This window comes from Sphaerodactylus townsendi, linkage group LG04 (assembly GCF_021028975.2).
Source record: "Sphaerodactylus townsendi isolate TG3544 linkage group LG04, MPM_Stown_v2.3, whole genome shotgun sequence".
NCBI classification, from domain to species: Eukaryota; Metazoa; Chordata; class Lepidosauria; order Squamata; family Sphaerodactylidae; genus Sphaerodactylus; species Sphaerodactylus townsendi.
The window spans coordinates 104,188,600-104,210,669 of record NC_059428.1 but is presented as its reverse complement, the minus strand read 5'-3'; the positions used below and the strand labels follow the sequence as shown (position 1 = coordinate 104,210,669).

Genomic DNA, 22,070 nt, shown 5'->3' with positions numbered 1-22,070 from the left:
AGAGTCACTTGGGGTGGGGGTGGGGGGCAAACATAGAGAGCCACAGAGTCCACCCTCCAAAGCATCCATTTTCTCCAGGGGAACTGATCTCTCTGTAGTCTGCACATGAACTGCAATTCTGGAAGGGATCCCCAGGTCCCACATGGAGGCTGGCATCCATAGGATGAAGCCTTGTTCGCCTGCAGAAAGGCTTCAATGTTTTGCTAAGCAAGTTGGTAGAATACAGGTCAAGTTTTCTAATTAACCTTTACACCTCTATCCATTTCCAAGGATACATTTGCAACATTTTTTTAAAAAAATCTGTTACTATCATTTTGCCATTAATTTAGCAGGATACAATTTGGATCTTTAATGGCACTCCGCTTTAACTACACTGTGTTTCAAATTTCAACACTGTTGAGTTTATCGCTTCTATCTGAATTAGCCTTTAAAATTCCACTGGGAAATTAGCAACTTGGCCAAAGGACTTGAGAATGTATGTAGGAAACGGAGGGCATTCAAAGAAACAAATTCAAACACAAGGGAAAGGGTTATGCAAATGGTTGGATTCATCCTTAGAAAGTCTGATCAAGTAGCCTGAAGTAGCCTTGCAGGATGGAAGAAAAGAGATGGCTGGGACAGCTATAAAGACATTGATTTACTTTTAAATCCCTACTTTTCTCTCCTTTGTGGACCTAAAGTGTCTTACAACAGTTTACCCTTTTCCTTACAACAGCCTTGTGTGGTAGGTTATCCTGAAAGTATATGATTGGCCCAAGGTCAACCAGCAGGTTTCCATGGCAGAGTGGAGACTAGAACATGATCTCTCTCAGATCCTAGTCCAGGGGTCTGCAACCCACGGCTCCGTAGCCACATGTGGCTTTTTTAGCCTTATACTGCAGCTCCGCATGGCCTGGAGGTCAGAACGTAGTGTGGGCGTGTCCCTCCAGAGCAGCGCTGGAAGGAAAGGTGAGTGAGGGGCTGAACCGGAGGCGGCTCCATGGGGCCATGGAAAACGGGTCCAAATGGCTCTTGGGGTGATAAAGGTTGCCGAGCCCTGTCCTAGTCCAACATTCTTGCCCCAACACCCCACTGACTTTCTAAGGTGTCTAGCTGTGTAAAAAAGGTTTACATGAAGCAGACTAACAAATCTATGCTAAAGGTTTACATGAAGTATGCTAATCAGTACCAACTTTAGACACAATTCCAATTCATATAATTAAAGGTGAGAATGATGTCAAGTTGCCAGATACGAAATCCACTTTCCATAATCAAAGTTTCTACCCAATGTATCTTGGAAGGAATTTTTTATATTAAAAAATAATTGTGTTGCACCCCACATGTTTTTCCACCTGATCTTTTCAGCTTACTCTACTGACTGTAAACACCATCCTATCTGGCTTTTCTCCCTCTATTAATCCTTGGGATTGTCTTCATGGTGGTCAAAAGGGTGTGGAATAGCTCAGGAGTCTGCAACCTGCAGCTCTCCAGATGTTAATGGACTACAATTCCCATCAGCCCCTGCCAGCATGGCCAATTGTCCATGCCAGCAGGGGCTGATGGGATTTGTAATCCATGAACATCTGGAGAGCTGCAGGTTGCAAACCCCTGGAATAGCTGATAGGAAGCTGACTGTAATTTACAGTTTCACTTTCATAATTTATTTAGAAATTTTGGGAGGTCTTGAACAAAGGGACTATCCTTGTGAAATCATTACAATAGAAAGAAGTGAACAAACATCAAGCAGAAGTCTACGTGGACTTCTAATCACCATTTTGCAAAATTAAGGGATTATTTAAAACATTCACATGTTTTAGAAACCTGAAAAATACATCCCACCTTTCCAATTATTCTTTTTCATATATCTATGGAAAAGGATGTAAAGCTGTTTGGCATGTTTTTTCTACCCCTGACACCTACTCCCTTTCAAAGTTGCCATGTAAGCAGACCAATTCATCCTCCTAGTCATACATAGTTGATTCTTTGGGCTGCAATGAAGAAGGAGATGTTCATAAGCAATTCAACTGGATTGGCTGAAAATCAAAATGGTGGCAGTCAATCCAACCCTGATCAATTATATTGATTTATTTATATTTATACAGATGTATCACTCAAACTGAATCAAACAATCACACATATCACAAGGCATATGCTGATGTATCCAAATGATGTATCTAAACATCATCTCTGTCATTTCTTTTCAGTTTAAAATACACTGAATAACTTCTAAGGTGCTGACAAAGACTGTAATGCAAATAAGTTGATTGATGCTCTTCTTTTTCTGCTAGCCCCCCCACACACCTTCCAAGATGGATGAAAAAAATGAAGTAGAAATGGCAATTAGATGTGATGACTGTATATCCATCTGTGAAGCCATGGGAAATTGATTTATGTCTACCCTTCAGCTGCCAATCACAATACAATGGCAGTGGTTTCTAAGCAAAATCAATTGATAATGGTCATTCAACCTAAACTGCTGGCCAAAACCTCCTTTGGTGATGCCTTTGCTGTTTTAAATTTTGAATGCCATTTCCTCCCCACAAATTTGTTTTATTATATTATGTTACACAAGGACATAATAATTCAAATTACTTTCTTTTCTTGGTGTTTTTGTTTTACCAGCACTTGTATACTTCCAGTGCCAAGCCTTATAATATTTGATCTATATAGGGCGCCACGGTCCTCTCTAATTCTCTTTGGTTTCCACCTTGAGTAAAGTTATATGGTCTCTGCCCCTACCACCTTCCATTTTACCTTAGACACCCTTTGGGTTCTGTCTGATGAAGAGCACTTTCTAACCCCCAAATCTGCACCATTCTACTTCACTAAAAGTTTGGTCATTGGAAAAAATGACAACTTTCAATTATCAGGGTTGGAACAGAGTCAGGCTATCAGTAGGCACAGAAATGGAGCCCCCTCCCCACATGTAGAATAATGCACATTCAATCCACTTTCACAATGGTTTGAAAATGGATTTTGTTATTCCACACAGAAAAATCCAGCTTCAAAGTGCATTGAAAGTGGATTGAAAGTGCATTCTTCTGCATGTGTGGTTGGGGCCAAAGTTGAGTTTCAACATCTTGGAAGATTCTCCAGGTGTGTAAGAACTCTTTAGGTACTGAGAAAATCTACTCCCCTACAAAAATGATCCAAGGAAGACTAAACATACTCATTGCTTTCCTGGAGGCATAAAACATTGATGGCAGCTGAGCAAAAGGTGAAAAGGGAGGGAAGGGGGGGAGCAAACAGGCTCTGGGGAAAGTAATTGGTCTGTCTGAGTCCTTAAGAGCTTACAGCCTCCTTGTGAGGGGGAAATCAAGCCAAGGCAACACATTCTGTGAACTATTCATCCCTCAAACTACATTTCCTCTCCTCCTTTCCAACAGTCCCAGATGCTATAAGCATTTAAGGACTCTGGCCCTTTCCCCACTTACCTTAAGCCCCACGCTACTCTCCGCAAGTAGCGCGGGGTCCCACTGCACTCCCCACGTCAGGGGCGGCAAGAGCGCAGCCGCCCCAACACTGCCGCTCTTGCGCCCGCTCAGCGCGCGGCATCCCTGGCACTGGCGAAAACGGTGCCTTTGGATGACCCCGCGCAGAGTGCGGGGTCGTGGGGACGCCCAGACGCGCGCCAGAGATGCCGCGCGCTCAGAGCAGCGTGCAGCGACAGCAGCAGCAGGAGAAGTAGGGAAAGGCCCTCTGACTGCTTTGAAGGGAAACAAGTTAAGTAGGGGGATTAATTAGGATCAGAGCAGAAGAGCATCTTCCAGTCCTAATTAATTGCTTCCTCTCCTGGACTCTTCAATGTTGGGTATCCTGGAATAAGTCAAATGGGGTCAGATATGTGGCCCATATGGCACAGAGAGCAGAGAATCAAAAATGTATCCCTTAATGTACTGTTCTATCAATTTAGAAGCTAGTCAGCGTAGTTAGAGTTATAGGGCACTTCTGCAATGAAATATACTGCTGATGTTCCAAACTAGATGAACAAGAAGTTATCAAGGGAGCCCCAGACCTCAGCAAGTTTGCACTACTGCTCTGTGGGTCTGGTAACTGTGCTATTATTTAACCTCCCTATAATTCCTGGCAGACTGTATACTTACCTGTTTTATATTCCTTGGGACACATAATGGTATCCTTTATTGGACTGATCATGTTGAAATTGAAGGAAGCTTCCCAAACCTCCTATTTCTTACTTTGAAGCAATAATTAAAGGGGGAAACTACTGTGAATTCATGGGATGGCTTGTTTTTCTTTTTGCCTGAGGGGGAATCATATAGAGCTCTAAAATTGTGCTGTGTCATTCAGAGGCAACACAAAGAGCCAGTAAAAACTAGAATGTGCTATACTTCTTAAGAGTATGGCATGCATGTTTGAATGCTTCTTCTAGGTAAACAAACCAACACTCTCTGATTTGTAGAAAGTTAATAAATCATTCTCTGGGACATGATATTTCACAATGTAAAGGCAGGGTTTTTTTCCCTGAGGGACAACTCAAACATGATATTACCTACATGCATTCTGAAGTGGTACAATCTAAGGAAGACTGTAGCATGAGTCATTTCTGCAAAAGTGTATTGGATTGTTACATGTCTAGGGCACTTTTGCACATGCAGAATAATGCACTCTCAATCCACTTTCAATGCACTTTGGAGCTGGATTTTACTGTGAGAAATAGTGAAATCCGCTTGCAAACAATTGTGAAAGTGGATTGACAGTGCATTGTTCTGCAAGTGCGAAAGTGCCCTCTGATGCATCCATGCTTAAACGACTGCAGAATTACAAACAGGATTTTAAAGGTGTTCCCCATCAAGGATCACTGTGCTAACATGAGTGAAACCATGAATATTGTAAAGAGTTCCTTTGTCTCACAGGGTTGGATCCAGCCAGCTGTTTTGCTCCAACTTGCCAAATTCTCCTTCTTACTATGGCCACCACTCCACATGGTTTTTGTGCAAGCTGGTCCCACGATACCCAGCATAACTTTAGGACCCCGCCCCCCTTCCCAACTCATTGTTTCTCAAACCCTTCTATCATAGATCATAGGGTCACATGAGAAATGTTTGAGGCAAAGCAGGTTGACCTTTATAGGAACATATGCATTCTTCTTTCTCTGCCACCAACATTGCAGTTACTACACAAAATGCACCAGTCCATAAAATGCAAATAGGTATGTCAGATGGAATGCCAAGCTAGGTAAGATGCTGGGAGATCAGAAATAGATCCATAGAAGGAGGCCTTAATCCTTTTCTCCAATGCAAATTGCCCTGCTGAGATTGCTATTTGCCCCATTAGGAGGAAACATAAGGGTATTTTATGGTACCTTATATTTCAGCCTGCAAGGCAAAGAGCAACTTCCAGAGGGGGAAAACTGAGATCAGGAAAACATCACAGGGGAAAGGGTTAAAATAAAGGAGCAGCAGTGGCGTAGTGGTTAAGAGCAGGTGCATTTTAATCTGGAGGAACCAGGTTTGATTCCCCACTCTGCCGCTTGAGCTGTGGAGGCTTATCTGGGGAATTCAGATTAGCCTGTGCACTCCCACACATGCCAGCTGGGTGACCTTGGACTAGACACAGCTTTTCAGAGCTCTCTCAGCCCTACCCACCTCACCGGGTGTTGTGAGGGGGGAAGGGCAAGGAGAAATCGGGGATATAAATCCAAACTACTACTACTACTACTACTTCTTCTTCTTCTTCTTCTTCTTCTTCTTCTTCTTCTTCTTCTTCTTCTTCTTCTTCTTCTTCATAGCCCCTTTCAGAGTCTCTACAGATGCTATTTATGCTTTTTTTTAAAGTTGGAAAATCTTAATTTTATGTCACCTGCAGTTAAAAGATATTTAGTAAGCCAAATCTCATCTTTATTGAATTAAAAATCATTACTGTAGTCTCCATTGTACACTTCTAGCATATTTCCAGTACAATCCTAAACAGGATCACATTGTTCTAAATTGATTGGTTTAGGAAGATGTAGCTCTGTTTAGGATTGTACTGTCATTACCACATATTCTACCTAAATGAGTTTAATGGAATGTCAAAACTACATGTTCAGGGCCTTTTCTCACTCACTCTCTAATCTGCAACTTTCCCTTTAATATGTTATTTTGAGTAAGCCACAAAATTAGAATGCCAGTCCTAGACATTATTTTGCCTAGGGTGAATATTTATGGCAATGGTACAGAATCTGAAGGGGATGATCTTATCATAAAATTTCTGAGGAATTATTATTGCGCAGAAAGAAAGATGGTTTATTAAAAATGTGCAGTTGAAAAGAACCTCTGGATTATATATTCAGACTCGGTGCAACATGACTGATTTAATTTCAGAGCAATTGTGAATATTTTCCATGCAGTCATTGCAGAAACACGAGCTCAACAGTTTGGAACAAATGTACAGTGCGACATCCGTGGCCCTGTTCCTTAGGGGTTCCTGTCTGTATGCCGTGAAAACCCCACAAATTTAAGTCAGGCCTAACTAGTGCGCCGGTGACATCCTCTTTATCAGGAGCAGCAGAGTAATTTCAGTCAAGCCAGCTGTTCAGTTGTTTTCCCCAAAAGGAGATAAAACTACTTGTTGGGAAGTATGGGTACGACCAAGTATGATTAATAGTTTGTTTTACTGAGCCTCTTGTGATATCTGAGTCTCAGTAGGACAACTGAATGAATGGGGGAGTTGGCTTGCTTTGTGCTTTTTCTGATTAACAGATTAGGAGAGCACAGATTAATGGGTGAAACCAAAAGAGTTGGCAAGTGAACAAGATAGCTTTTGGTGTCTCATACTTGGGCAGGATATTTAATTTGGGTTGCTTCCCTTCACATAGTGCCTGAAAAGGCCGAGTTGCAGCTAGTGCATGTCAGCAAACTATCAACAATGCCTTGGAAATAATATTAAAAGGTTTGTATCCACATGAATAGGTAATTCTTTGAGAGGGACACTGCTGGACAGTTCAATTACCAAGTGTTTCTGAACCTGCACTTTTATTTGGAGGAAGTTGGTATTTTTCCTCCAGTGCAGCCCAAAGCAGGGCTCCCAGAATCTTACTGAAATCAGTGGGGCTCACTAGGAGTTCATAGAAAAGAGTCCTTCAAACTGCACTGCCAATGGTGTGAACTGAACCACTGCTTGACCACTGGACTCTTCCTCAGTTCAGGGGAAAGGAGTAAGTGGCTGGATTGGAAGGCTAAATGCCCTCATGACAGAGGGAACTTCCAGATGCCTTGAACGAAGTAGCAGCTACACAGCACACAAAGAAAACCTTATAGGGTTCTAAGGACTGTTCTAACTACCAATTGATGGTAAAACCTCCCCTGTTGGACAAGGTGCTTAAAGTGTCAGACAGCTTCAAGGACTTCTAATGAGGCTAATTATATCGACACTTTTCAGTACTGTTTCAAAATAAGCACCAAAACCATCTATTTATTTTTACCCTGCATTTTTCAACAGTGGTGATCCAGAGCAATTTACAGCATTGTTTGCCTCTCTGTTTAGCCTCACAACAACCCTGTGATGTAGGGATTCTATGACTCAAATTACATTGTGCTAACTTGGGTTGGTACTGTAGCTGCACTCCATTTTGACAAGGAGTAGCCTTGCCTCTATTATCCAAGTTATGGAAATATCAGTGTTTGATTATTATAATGCACTGAGTTGTCTGTGAAGATCTGTCAGAAATGTCAACTGGTCCAAAAAGCTGTGGCAAGGATCGCTGAAAAAACTGACATTTTATCACCTTCCAGTTTGTTTCCAAATATAATTATGATGGTTTTGACCCACAAAGAACTGTCTGCTTGTATATAAACCTGCCATTCATAAGGAGATGCCTCAGTAACTCCTTTTGGGATTTCCCTGACTTCTGAAGTGATGGAGAAGGTTGGCCAAGCACAGGACTTTTGGAGTAGATATAACTCATCTGGAATACACTTCACCATTACATTTACCTTCAGTATTGGCATTTACGCACCAGGCAAAAACCTTTGAGGGAGAGGAGTCAGGTGTTCAGATTCTCTGTATCGCAATTTGGTTTTTGTTCTGATTTTGTCTACAGCCTTTCCCACATACAGCACTTACATCATTTCATATTTTCAATCCCATTGTTTACGTTGAAGTCTGTCTGCATTCCCCTCCCCAGAATATAGTTTCCTGGCTGGCATAATGCCTGCCTGCCTGTCTATCTGTCGATCCTTTTCCATGCATGTGCTGTAGCAATGTGCTGTAGCTTAGCTAATTTGATGATACAAAAAACCCCAGCCCAAACAGAAAAAACTCACAAAATAATCAAAATTGAGAGGAGAAGGGGGAAGGACTGAGGTAAGGGACCAAAGTAGATGATGGTGCAAGCACCAAAGGGGATGCTGGGCAACTGCACAGTGTACGTGGCTGTGCATTTTGGCAGGAAAGAAAAAAACATTCCAAGTACGTTCACACTGTGAGGGAAGCTAGCTTGGAAATGTTTCAGTGAAAACCAACACGGTAAAAGTGTTTTCAGAAACAATGAGGCAAAAGGTGCTTAGAAATGTTTTCAAAACCAAACTGGGGTACGGGGGCAGAGGGGGGGAGTATGTGGAATTCCACAGAGGAAACATTTCATAAATAGGCTGGAAATGATGTAAGCAGCTTATGCAGAAAAGGCCTCCATTGAAAACTGTAAGTAGCTTGCCTTTGGGACATGGTTTACTAATGTGCAGGTGACAATGGCCTAAAAAGGACAAAGTTGTAGTGCTACTTTATAGCACTCTGCCCACCCAAAGTGCAACCGGGTTGGAAAATTCACCTTAAGTTTGGACTAATTTAATGTGTGTTTACTTTATTTGGTGTTTCTTATTGCTTGTTGTTTCATTGATATGATTAGAGTACTGTTTGCCAATCTGAACAAGTGATTTTACTTGGAACAGTAGGATAACAATAATACACATATAGATCATATGCCCACTGGGTGGCCCTTCATGGATTTGTTTTCCAGGATATATGCCATAGGAAGATAGAACATTCAAATTTCTTGACAGGACACTGACTTTAGTCATTTCCATTTCCAAACTATATAAATAACACACAAAAATCCCTCATCATTTCATAGCATTGTACCTCCACCATCCTCTCTGGCTGTTCTTGGTTCTCTCTTACAGTTTTCTGAATGTCTATCTCCTCCTCTTCAGTTGCACTCAGTTTCAACATATCTACTATGCTGTGAAACTGGATCAATTTGTAGCTATATTTTCTGCTTTTTAGACTTCTGCTATAATTTTGTTTACAGCAAAGGCCCTATACCAGTAAAGGAGTTAACTTTGATCTAAAAGTTGAAGGAGATGGAAAACGAAAGTCATTATGAATTTTGAAAGCAAAGTTCATATGGAAATTTTCCAGTGAGAATCCCCATTGCAAAATTCTGGTATGTAAAAATAAAGTTGGTTTTTGCAAATTGTTAGTCCTTGAGGTTAATTTTGGGAATACATTGGGAAGTCCAGATTTGCAAGGAGTTGTACCCAGTGGTGGGATCCAAAAATTTTAGTTACAGGTTCCCTCACCAGCCCCCCCTCAGCAAAGGGGGCAGAGGCATTCCTAGGCAAACCTGAGCCCTGGGCAAAACCTGAGTTGGATGCCCCCCCCCATGGGCAGCCACCCCACCATGACCCCCCAAATTATTTTTGCACCAGGTCATTTCTAAATCATCATCACATTATAGAAAATGCCCCAACTCACAAATCTGAACACAGCAATGGTGAAACACACAGGTTCTTTGATAGAGACTGGTGAGATAAAGGTACAAAAGGCTGAGAATCAATGAATTGCAGTACCTGAAAGGGATTAACCCAGTTCAGGGAGTTACGTTATTAGTCGCAATTGCTATATGGAACCTTCACGTTCAAAGGCAGTATGCCTCTCGGGGAGGCGAGGGCGAAAGTGGACCCAATGAGTAACCCCCTCTCGGCACACACAAATAATTAGTAACCCACTCTCGGGAACTGGTGAGAACCTGCTGGATCCCACCTCTGGTTGTACCCGTCTCTGTCCATTCAAAGAGATATTCACTGGTTTTGGCCCAATATGTATTATCCTAATGTGTCTATGAAAGCTGTCTTAGGAATGAATAAATTGGTGATGAAGAATACTTGTGGATTCCTCCTAACAAATGTTTCACCCAGCAGTTTTCCCATATTGTCTATGGGGTGTAAAGGCAAATACCGAGCATTCCTCAGCAGCTGAAAAGACACTTCAGGAAAGGCGCTGATAGATTCTTGAAAAGAACTTCATAATGCCTAGAGAAGAGCTACTCTCTTATTTATAACATATACTACAGTTCCCCAGTTCTAAGGGTATGAAATATTAATCTTCATTTCCCTGCACCACAGAACAGCACGCACAGTCACAAACCAGTCAGGAAAAAGTATGGCAATGCCATGAGAGTTTTTAAAGTTCTGGGTTTTTTTTTTCAGTTGCAGCACCCTAACCTCTTGGCAGCTGTTGAAGAGCTTGCCCCCAATTTCTGCACACAGACCTGGGGTGTAGATTAATTTTCCAGGTTCAACTCTATGTTCCTTGGAAAAGGAAGCGTGAGCTCTTTAACAAATGGATTCAAAGATTATCTAATCCCCCTGTATAATAATGTTTGCTTTTTTCCTGTAACTTCCTGGAGCAACTCTGGACATGGATCCCAATAAAAGTCTCCCTTTCCTGCACAACAAGATACCACCAGAGAAAACTGTTCCCCTTTTTCTCCAGAAGCTAATAAAATGAGAGCAATAAGAAATCACACGTTTTCATTTTCTGTTTAGCCACGCCACAGGGTAATTCATTTAAACCTGGTATGCTAAATGCATCCCTAGGGGTCCTTACCTGTATGATATCAATGAAAGTTTTGTTTCTGGATATCAAGAAATGTTTTAAGTGTACACATTCATGAGCTACTTACACATAAAGGGCCCCTAGTAATGAACCCTTGGGCCAGTTTATAGTGAATCTACATTTTCAAGAAAACTGCAGATGCAAAATTGAAGTTAGAGTAATGAGGTTTCCGTTTCTATTTCCTTGGCCTTTCAGAGCACATTTGAATGTTTCTATTGTTTTGAAGGATATTTATTAATATTAAAATGAAGCTTGGCATCTGCCATATAAATAAGGCCTGTTCAAATGTAGCTGTGGATTATATATAAACTACAACAGCTAGAGAATCACTCTTCTAGAGATGAGACGTGCAGTCTGAACAGACCTTATGTGAAGTGGAACCCAGCTGAGAAATCACATCAGTGGCTAGAAGGACCAGGCACCTGCAAGGATCAGACAGCCATTCAGCATGTAGCTAAACTGATAGGATAGTTCTACAGCAGGAAAAGAAAAGCCAGCCACGATACCACGTCCAACGGATTAAAGAGCTTTCTGATGGAGCCAGCTCCAAATAATTGTCATAAATGGACACAACTGGAGGATTTCACTCCATCTTTTGAAAGAGGTTTCTTTAATCCTTTAATCCACTAAGTAAGAGGGCAATATCAGTGTTTCTTTCTAAAATGAAATGACAAAACAAAAGCTGGAGATTAGACTGAATACAAATTTGATAGGCTTTAAAAACCTGAGTGTGTAACATTACACATTAAAGCTGATCACTGTGCAAGATTACATAAGTGGATAGGGGAAATGAATAAGGCATTTAAGACATACATATGTCCGTGTGTGTGCGTCCGTGTGCGTGTGCATGAGTGTGTGTCAATGACTACTAGCTACTGGCGGCTATCACTCTGGGAGTTTTGCCCAGAACTAATGTTAATTCTTTCTGTGTGTATGTAAGGTGCTATGAAGTCAGAGCAGACTTATGGAGACCCCAGCAAGGGGCTTTCAAGGCAAGTGAGAAGCAGGAGTGGTTTGCCACTGCCTTGCCCTGTTTACCTTCTGAGATCTGACAAAATCAGGCTATACCATGCTACCCGTCTCTCATATGCTTGTGTGCATGTGTGTGAAAATGAAGATGACAGAATTTCTATTTAAGCCAGAAATGGAAGTAAACTAATATTGATGAAAATTGTAAGTCTTGAACAAATGTATGGAATTAATATTAACTGGATAAGAATACATTCAGTGAACCTAAGCATTATGCTGAGGACACAGCACTAGGAAACTAGCATTTAAAACCAGATCCTGCTGTTTATTTATTCATATATTTATACACTACTCTTCTTCACAATGGGAACTCAATGCCCCTTTTCGCAACGAGGACTCAGTGCGGCTTACAACAGCACCCCCATCTTAACCTCAGATTAACTCACTGAAGTTGAAAAGTAAATTTCTGCAGTGCAGACTTCAGGAATTTAAACAAGGCATAATCAAGGGAAATGTCACTCACTGCTGATTCCAGTCCGATCTCTGACATGGGTGTTACCAGGTATATAATTCTACAGAAAGATGCAGAGTGGAACATGCTAGAGGTCTATAAAAGTATGCATGGAGTGGAGAGAATGGAGACAGATATTTTTTTTCCATCTTACCAAAAAATACTGCAACCCAGGGCATCTGATTAAATTGTTGGGCAACAACAAAACAGAATTCTTCTTTATTCAACAAGTGATAAAATAGTGGAACTCGCTGCCAGTGGACATAGTGATGGGCACAAGGATAAACAGCTTTAAAAGGGGGTTAGACAGATTCACGGAGGATCAATGGGAACCGTCCATATTCGGAGGTAGTAAACCCCTGAAATTCAGTGCCAAGAAGTCATGGAAGTGCCAGGAGTCATGGAAGGCCTCTACACTCTATTTGTTGGGATGTTGGGCTATATATAGCTGTTCTGGTCTCTTCTTATTTACAGTTGGTAAATATACACATACCATGGAAATGCTATCTTGTCCCATAGGCAGCAAAATCAAGAAGGTGCTCATCTTTTGATATGGAGGTATTCTCCCCCCCCCACCCCATTATCTAATGCCTGCACATACTTAACTATTGCCTATGCAGATTAAAATGGCTGGCTGTCAGGATTAAGGTCAATATGGGGTTGAAGATCCACAAGTCAGCTCTCTTTAGTAGTAATTGTAATTACTGTAATAAAACACTGTCGACGCAACCTACCCACAGTGATAAGCTTGTGATAACTTGTCGATTGCCAGACAGCTTGTACTTCCAATGCTCCCCAGCAACAACTCTGGGATGGCAGAACACCAATATAAAGTATGATACTGAATTCTATCTATCTGTGGTGCTGCTACAGATACAAATAATATAATTTTACATTCATTTCCTATTAGTAAGGGTCAAATGTGTAATTACATTGTTGCCTTAAGCAGACTTTGAGCTGCACTGGCAAAACATGTAAATTCATTATTTTAAAAGATGTAATAAAGCACTTAGCCAATCAGTTCAAATCAGATAACCCGAAAGCTTAAAATTGCAGTCTTTATAATTCTGCATATATCGTTTCTCTCCCTGGGTATTCAGATGTTCTATGCAGATTTTTTTATTGAAAGCAGATGTTTTATATTAAATTTGACTTCAGCAAAACTGTTCTAGTTTCTACTGCATTGTGAATTTATGTGCAGCCTTGAGATAAACCTCTTTGTATAACTAGGTCACAAGTTGTGGTAGCCCTAAAACAAACCTTGCTTCATTTTACAACTTTTTAAACAACTACCAAAAAAGTGAGGTATTTCATAAAATAGTTAACACATTCTACTCAATACATTCTTATTGGGATTACTTTATAGCCTTATGAAAACACACAAGGTAAGTGAAATAGGATTTACCGTATATACTCATGTATAAGCCGACCCGAGTATAAGCCGAGGCACCTAATTTTACCACCAAAAACTGGGAAAACTTACTGACTCGTGTATAAGCCTAGGGAGGTGACGCCAAAGCAGGTGGAGGCAAAGAAAAGCCAGAATGGGATTTGTCTCAAATTGTGCTATATCTGGCTTTGAGTTAAATATGGGACTTTTTCATTCTCTTATATCCTTTGGAAATTTCTTTTGAAGGTGTCACCTGTTTCCCCACCATGTAGTTGGAGAGATGTGTTCATATTTTTTTTGTAAAAACATAACCTGTTATTACAAAGAACAGAATGAATTCTCTACCACAATGTGGAATAGGAGATTTTGCCTGAGTTAACTGAGGGAGGTGTAAGGAATAGTATGGATTATTAGGTTGTACTAATGAAACTCAAAGAAATCATACCATTCACTTTTTAAAACATGTTGTCTCTGTGTTGTCTCTGTCTACTGTTTTTCCAGAACCTTTGAGCCAACTGCATCATTTTTTCAGTACATGTGTGTTTTCCTTATCCTTTAATGGTAGTGCTCTTCTTTACATGAGTGATGTGCATTTCAGAATTAACTGATGAAAATTTCAATCAAATACCTACTGAAACAATTGCTGAAATTTACAATAATTGGCAAACTCCAGAAGTTTTCACTGTAACTCCTGGCATTTTTCACAACTATGCTCTGAAAGAGCAGAAGGGGCAGTGGAATGAGAGAATGACTAAGCAGGAGCACTTTCCAACCAGAAGAAGTTTCCAAAGTACTCATCAAAGAGAACCATCCTAGTATACATTTCTGTGCACAATTTCTCCGGACACAATATAACAATAAATTGAAACTATTAAAACTACAACAGATAAGCTCGATACATTATATCTAACCATAAAAGACAATACATTAAAAACTAGCACTCCGGATTACAATCAAATGACCCTACATAAAAACTGGGGGAGGGGGTACAGAGGTTAGTGACAGCTCAGATTATATTGGGAGAACTAGCAGTTGGAGACCCCCCACCCCGCCGCTCCCACTGGTGGACCCTCCCCCTTCCCACTCTCAATGGAGATGAAAGGGATACTTTAAGGTTATTCTGTCAGGAATTTTTTGTAGGTAAGAGTCTACTTTAGACATTAATATGCAATCCTACCCAGAGTTGCATCTTTCTAATGAAGTTAAAATGTTGGAATGAGCAGAATAGTTACAGTATTTTGTTCCAATCATTTAAAAATACATATGTATATTTTAACAGGTAACTATTCAATTTCTTTCCAACTCTCCTGAAAACATGTCATGTTTCCATGCTTTAAACATGATTTCACCCCTGATGTTTATTTGACTGCCCAACTGTAAGATTTGCTATTGTTGCACCAAATTGCCACTAGGGTAATGCATTTTGCTTGAATGTTAATGGCATGTCAATAAAACTGGCATGTATTTTGTTAAGAAGCCATAAAATTACTTCCACACAAAGTAAGATGCATGCTTGCTTTTGCATGACATAAATCTATTATCATACTGATAAAAAAGATTTCTAAAACGATTGCATTGTATCTATTAAGGTGATATATCTAGAATGAGCTTTGAATTTTCCAATGACTGTTGAATAAAATTCACTATCAACTTCAACCTATGCCAAACTTTACTCTGAGAACAACATCCTGCATGCAGTGGAATGGTTTTGTATCTGAGCCCTAAAAATGGGTAAGACCTGCTGAAATAGGGAAAGAGGCATGGTTTGTCCTGATCTTGTCAGATCATGGAAGCCAAACCAGATTGGGACTTGGAAAGGAGACCACTAAGAACAACTCTGCAGAGGAAGGCGATGTCAAAGCACTTCTGCTTCTCACTAAATCGGCTGCGACTTGCTGGGCACTTTGCACACCCAGGACCTGCTGTGATCATCTTCTGTGAAGCAGGTAAGTCTACCATTCTGGGTTCTACCACCTTATTGCTACCAAGTTTCCCTGCAAATATCCCAGACTTTAGTATAATTTCTGTCTTTTTGTTCTAAATTTTCTTTTTTTATATAAGTTAATATTAGTTGTGTACATTTACGTACTTACACTGTTATCCTAATCACAGATACATCCCTTCCAAGGACATTACATGTGCCTAAAGTCTGCTTAGGACAACACTGTTGATAGATTCATTTGGCATTCCATTGTTGGTTTTAATGAGCCCTTGACCATGGGAGGTTCTGGGAAAGTCAGGCTGCAGAAGAAAGTAGGATAGACCCCAGGAAATGACTGTTAGAGAATTTCCTTTGCCCTGGAAGTGGTACATAGCATTCCAGGATGCTTCGCATTTTTCCCCAAGTATGAATTCATTCGTGTGCCTGAACATAACTTTAGCAAAGTGTACTAAAGGGGGAACATACCAGATTGTGCTATAAATTTCCAAACCCTCAAGATTTCCACACTGCTACCGTGGATTCTCAGGGACTCAGCAAGCCATGCTTGCTGCCTGGCATTAGCAAACTTCATTTCCCTCTGATTGAACCTTTCCATCAGCTTATCAATCTATTTATGTTTGAGCTGGGAAGGATTTTCAGGAAAGATTTCCCAGCGGCCAGATTTATTGCAAGTTAATTTACTGAGACAGAACATATGTTATATGCCAAGTTAATTTCTTGCATGGGGCGGATAAGGTAACCATATTACTCTTTTTGCCTATTAAAGTCCTCATTCCAATAGCCTCTCTAAGCAGCTGAGAAAAATACTGCTAATCCTGCCAAATTATCACCTGTTTTATTTTTGTGATAAAGTACGTGATAGAAAAGGATATGCTATTTTAGGCTGCACTCGTGTTAGGAAATGTCTCTGCACTTTTAAAAAGGGGGCCCATAAAAATAGCTGCACATTTATTTATTTTGTTTTATCTGTGAAATCACAAGAACAGACACAAAATTTCCTAGACTTTAATGCAATCTGTGTATGAAAAACAGTTGTTCAAACTTCCGTCCCCTTCTACAGCATATGGAAGAGACATAGCCTGTTTGAAAAAGGGACCCTGCAAAACCATTGGAAAAAAGCAATTAAATCTTGTGAACATAAAGGCTCTACATAACTTTAAACTAACCAGAGTCCACACAGGGAGGAAGATTACCTCAGGGCACGTGGAGAACATGTCCTCCAAACATCAGCTCTTATCTCCAGCATAGATCAGTTTGGCCACATATTTTTTACACTGACCTACAGAAAAAGAGACAAAGGTCCTCCACCTTCAGATTTTCAAGTGATAACTTGTGTTCAAAAAGCTGGAGCCAGGGAGCCCTCTAATCAGTGGCATAGCTAGGGAAAATGGAGCCCGGGGCAGACTCTGAGTTTTCCGCCTTCCCCCCCCATAGCTACCACCCCCCGGCAGGAGAATGGATGAATGGGCTAAGCAGCAAACTGGAAGACCCAGTTTTAAATACCCCTGCTATGCCTATGCCTTAGTTTCCCTTCTGCAAAACACAAGCCTGAACAAGGATCTATCTTCCAAGCTTGGCAGGATCAGAAGCTCTGCCTATGCAAAAGAGCTCCATACTTCCCTAACATCAGCCCCGGACAAGGGTACTGTTGCACTCTTTATCCTTTCCATCAGCAACAGTCATGCTTGCCATGATGAGAGTCAGAAGACCCGCCAGAGGATCTGCCCCTCCTTGCACCCGGGGAGTCTCTTCCCTGCTTTTCAGTTTACACCCCACCCCCTGAGTCAAACTGCTGTACATTGAAAAGGTGGCTCTGCTAGGATGACAATAGGGTGATTGGGAAAAGGGAGTCTTACATGTTCCAAGTGCTGGACCTCTCCTCCGGACTGGTACCCAGACACAATGCCTCTCCAGTCCTGCTTTGCCCTTCTTGATGTACCTTGCAATGGGAACCACCCATTCCCAGGAAAAGCAAAACACCCATTCCCTTCCCCTTCCCTATCTCCATCCCCCCCAAACCCAGCCCAACCCCACCCCGCAGACTTTTTGAGATGACTCAGGCTGCTACCGCTTTAATCTGCTTTGCACAACTTAAAACAGCTGCAAAAAACCCCAGCAACAAAAAAAGCCCACGAATGAAGGGCTGCACTTAGCAGTTATTGTCTCTCCACGCCTGCCAGCTTTGTTGTGCTCTCCCTGACAGGGGCGCATGCAGCAGCCTACACTGGCCCTGGGAAAAGGAGAGGAAAGTTTGGAGCAGGAGTGGAGGAGAAGGCAAGCACAGGGCATGCAGAGTGCAGTGACTCCAATGGCACCCACCCGGGGTGCTTGTCCCTACTCTGTCCTGAGGTAGCTCCACCTATGCCTATAAGAGTCCCGGAGATTCTATACAAGCAAGATACCTATGATTATTACAGGAAGTAGATGTACAGGGAACATGGCCACACATCAATGTCAGGAAGAAGTGTCAGTTTCTGAAATGGCAGCACTAAATACAGTTCTCTACCTCTTCCTATAGCCTATTATACTTTTGCATACCCATACCACTGCAGATTGTGAATTCATTCTAATATTAGAAGATATATTGGAACTCTTGGCATAATCTTTAATAACATGCAATACTGTGTATGTAATACGTAATAATATAGAATATATAATACTGCCCAAGACACAAATTTCTCTTCAGCTTCCTTTTTCTCCATAAGAAGAAATGCCCATGATTGTAACAACTGACAGTGTTTCTGACAGAGCAAGTTAAAAGCCTTCAATCCCTACTGAAGAAGGTATGTCATCTAATCGGGAGATGAAAGAGCTTCAAGGTCTTAAAAGCCTCCCAGACTCCAATGGAGAGGAATGGACCTCTTGACCCAAACCTGGACTGGCAGGTGACAGCTTCAGATGTAGGTAGGCCCGCATATTTGGCTACTTACAGAACCAACTGCCTCAAAACCAATACAGGTAATTTAATAGGCTGAAAAGAGAAAATGAATTCTGAATTGAGGTCGACATAGTTCTCAAATATTAAAGACAAAAGGGACCATCTCATTTCACCTCACAGCCATAAAATGCAATATGACATTTCAAATGCTGGCTCCTGCCTCATTTAGACCAATAACTTCTGGATTAGTTACATGTTTTAGGAAGCAAGAAAAACCAGCATATGAAGATGAAAATAGAAAGACTTTAAATTTAGAGAGACTGGGGGAGAGTTCACTGTATAATTCTTAACAGTGTTAACAGCCAGCTAAACTTACTACCTTCAATAGTCTTAGAAGGGTATAACTCTATTTAAAATAGCATCATTAGAATATGGCCGGTAAAAAGCTTGGAAAATATTACAATGAAAAAGGGATAGTCATTTGAACTTTAATTGCTTAATTTATTTCCAGTCTGCCTTTTTATGAATAAAACATGGCCACCGCAGGTTCTAAAAATATGTTTAATGTTCAGATAACTATATTCTGTGCCCTTGTGACTGTACCTGTACAAATACTAGCAAAGACATGATGTCTGAGCACCTTGTGTCTTGTGATCTGAAATCTTAGAATCACTCACTAACTGAGTCACACAGAAAACTCACAGTTGGTGGGGCAACCAAAAGAAATATTCTGCTTCATTGTGGCTCAAGATAAGAGGAATGTATAGTTCTTTAGTAGGAGGTGCTGGTGTCAGTACCTTCTAAAACCATCAATGAGAGACAGTTCTGAGATCAGGAGCTTGAATTAGATGTGGAGTGTGGGGTGAAGCACAGATACAGAGCTACATGCCAATGCTTTGTTTCCAGTCTGAGTTGTGAAATCCACCAATTCTCCCTGATCAGCTTGCTGGCTCTCAGCAGCAAAAAACTAAAGTGACACAATACGGTATGATGGGTCTGACCACGATGGGTAGTGCACAAAAAAATTGGGAATGGAAGGACACTGCAGTGTGCTACTATTGCCACAGCTATGCTTCCGCAAACTATCTCTGAAGTGAAACTCTCATAATATGAAACAAAGCCACTCCTGGCTACCCACAAAAAACAGGACAATAATCCCACTGTAGTAATACTAACTAGCCCTCTTCCTTTAGCCAGACAGTCACATTATGTCACCACGTCTAACACGTAAAGAGAAAGAAATGGTATCCCCTAGGGCAAAGAACAAAAGAAAGACAGCTCATTTTGCCTTCCCAGTGTTAACAGGCCACTGAAATTATTAAATAGGATTTTCATTTTGCTGTTTCACAGGATGAAATTTCCTATACAGCTTCATCACTACCAACTGTTTGGCAGTTCTGCCTGCAAAACTATAGGAGTTTCCAATTAATTCAAATTAGATTAATTTGTTTCTTTTGTTATCAAGATTTTTTTAAAAAAAATCAAATCAAGCACTGTTCGGTTGTACACCAAGCACACAAGCACATGGGACATGTCAGCATGCAGGTATCCTCGTAGATTATGCTGTTGTTTTCAAAAATAATCTTGTTTCGGATGTCCAGAATAGGAGAAAGTGGTAGCTTCTGATTCGAAGTGAACTGTTTTTGTAACAAATGATATGTCAAAATGGAATTATTAATGGTTAGTGAGGCCTTTAGGCAAGGCCAATTCATGGGCAACTCCTTTCTCGTGTTTTCTGAATAAAAGGTCATTTGAAGTCATATTCCTACCAATAGTAGATAGCTCAGCAGCCAGGAAATGCCCTCTTGAACAAAAATAACTTAACATGGTGCTGCACAGAGAGCAGAAAAGTTGCCTTATGAAGCTTTGCTAAGTTAGTACTGAAACAATGTTGCCACGTATTTACAAATCACTTGCTGTTTGATTATAATAGTTATAAGTGGAGAACAAAAAAACTGTGCAAGACAAGATTGTCTTAGAAAAATCTACAATACAATGCTCTGCTACTCATGCACAATGCAGCTGTTCACAGGATGTTTTTTTCAAGTGGTAGTGCTGCCATTCAGTCACAGGGGAAAGTTGAAGAAGGTGTCATCCTCCCAGCATGAGAGCCAGCATGGCGTAGTGGTTAAGAGCTGTGAACTCTAATCTGGAGAACCACATTTGATTCCCCACTCCTTCACATGAGCTGCAGACTCTTATCTGGTGAACAGGATTTGTTTCCCTGCTCTTACACATGAAGTCTGCTGGGTGATCTTGGGTCAGTCACAGCTCTCTCAGCCCCACCTAAGGTGTCTGCTGTGGGGAGAGGAAGGGAAAGGAGTTTGTAAGCTGCTTTGTGACTCCTTACAGGAAAGAAAGATGGGTTATCAATCTATTCTTCTCTTATTCTTCTGTATGAGTAGCTACACAGTGCACTGTGAAACAAAGTAGAAGGGCAGGGTAGGAAAATATAAGAACACATGTGAATGGATGTGAGTTGTGCTCCGGGACTTTCTCGGAGTTGTGCTCAGGACTCTTTCTGGGAGCCAACGAGGTGAGACCTGGCATGCATCACCCGAAACAGAGTCGCGGCGCCTGGGTGAGACGATTAAGCTTTATCTTGGTTAAGCCACCGGGTTTGGCGTGCCTTCTATAAGCTCTGAACACGGGGCGGGGGGGGAGGGGTGGCACTGTTCGTCCGTGAGTCTATTCCCTTCAGGGCACTCCCGTCCAAGAGATGCGCCCGACATGGAGTGTGTCGTACTAAGTGGTTAGACTCGAGAGTTGGCAATGTTCTTCTGGCGCGATTAAGCCCTGTGCTAAGCACCGGCTCTATCCCGCCCAGCTGCTGGAGGTGGTAGTGGGACTGAAGCTGCGGTTCCCCAGACTTATCGTCTTGGGGGACTTCAAGCGTCCATGCCCGGCGCCGCCGCTCATGTACAGCGGTGGCCGGACTAGTGTCGTACATGGCGGCGCTGGGCCTCTCCTTGGTAAAGTCGGGCCTTTACTCCATGAGGCCCGGTCACACTACGCTGGATTTGGTCTTTGGGTGGGGATTAATTTGGTAATTCGTATCCTCTATTAATAGAGTTAACGGTCCGACCACTATGCCCTGGCGGTCGGATGGGCGTTGTCCACCGCCCTGTCACAGGCGACGGGCACGGTTATACCAGCCAGCGGAGACTATGGATCCCACTTGGTTTCCTGAATGCTCTGCGGGACCCTGAACCCACCCGACACACTTTCGATGAGCGAATTGCGGGGACTGGAGAACTCCGGCTCTCTGATGCCATCGGTTTGTGGCTAACAGGCCTGACTCGCTCGGCGTGCTCCATGAGTATACGGAAGAGCTCTGCCCATTATGAAGTATGGCGCTTCGGCAAGCTAAAATGAGGAAATCTCGTGGCTTCTTGGCGAACATCTTATAGGATGTTTATGAAAGCCTATGAGATGGCGGCGAAGAGGCCTTCTCTTTCTCTCAGCGTCCTTTAGCTCCGCCCGGCTTTAATTGTTCCGTGCTAATTGGGTCTTTAACTTCCCTATCAGAGGGTTCTTCAAATTCACAATTGAATATAAGCTGTAG

At 41.7% G+C, this 22,070-nt stretch overlaps 1 protein-coding gene across 1 annotated transcript in view; it reads right to left on the bottom strand.

The window, feature by feature from the left end:
• The window catches only part of NALF1 (NALCN channel auxiliary factor 1), a 71,116-nt gene extending 49,661 nt beyond the window's left edge, over nt 1-21,455 (bottom strand). The window contains exon 1 of the mRNA XM_048494111.1: nt 21,252-21,455. Coding sequence (XP_048350068.1) covers nt 21,252-21,455 — 204 coding nt within the window. The remainder of the gene's footprint in view (nt 1-21,251) is intronic.
• Between the last annotated feature and the right edge of the window lie 615 nt (nt 21,456-22,070).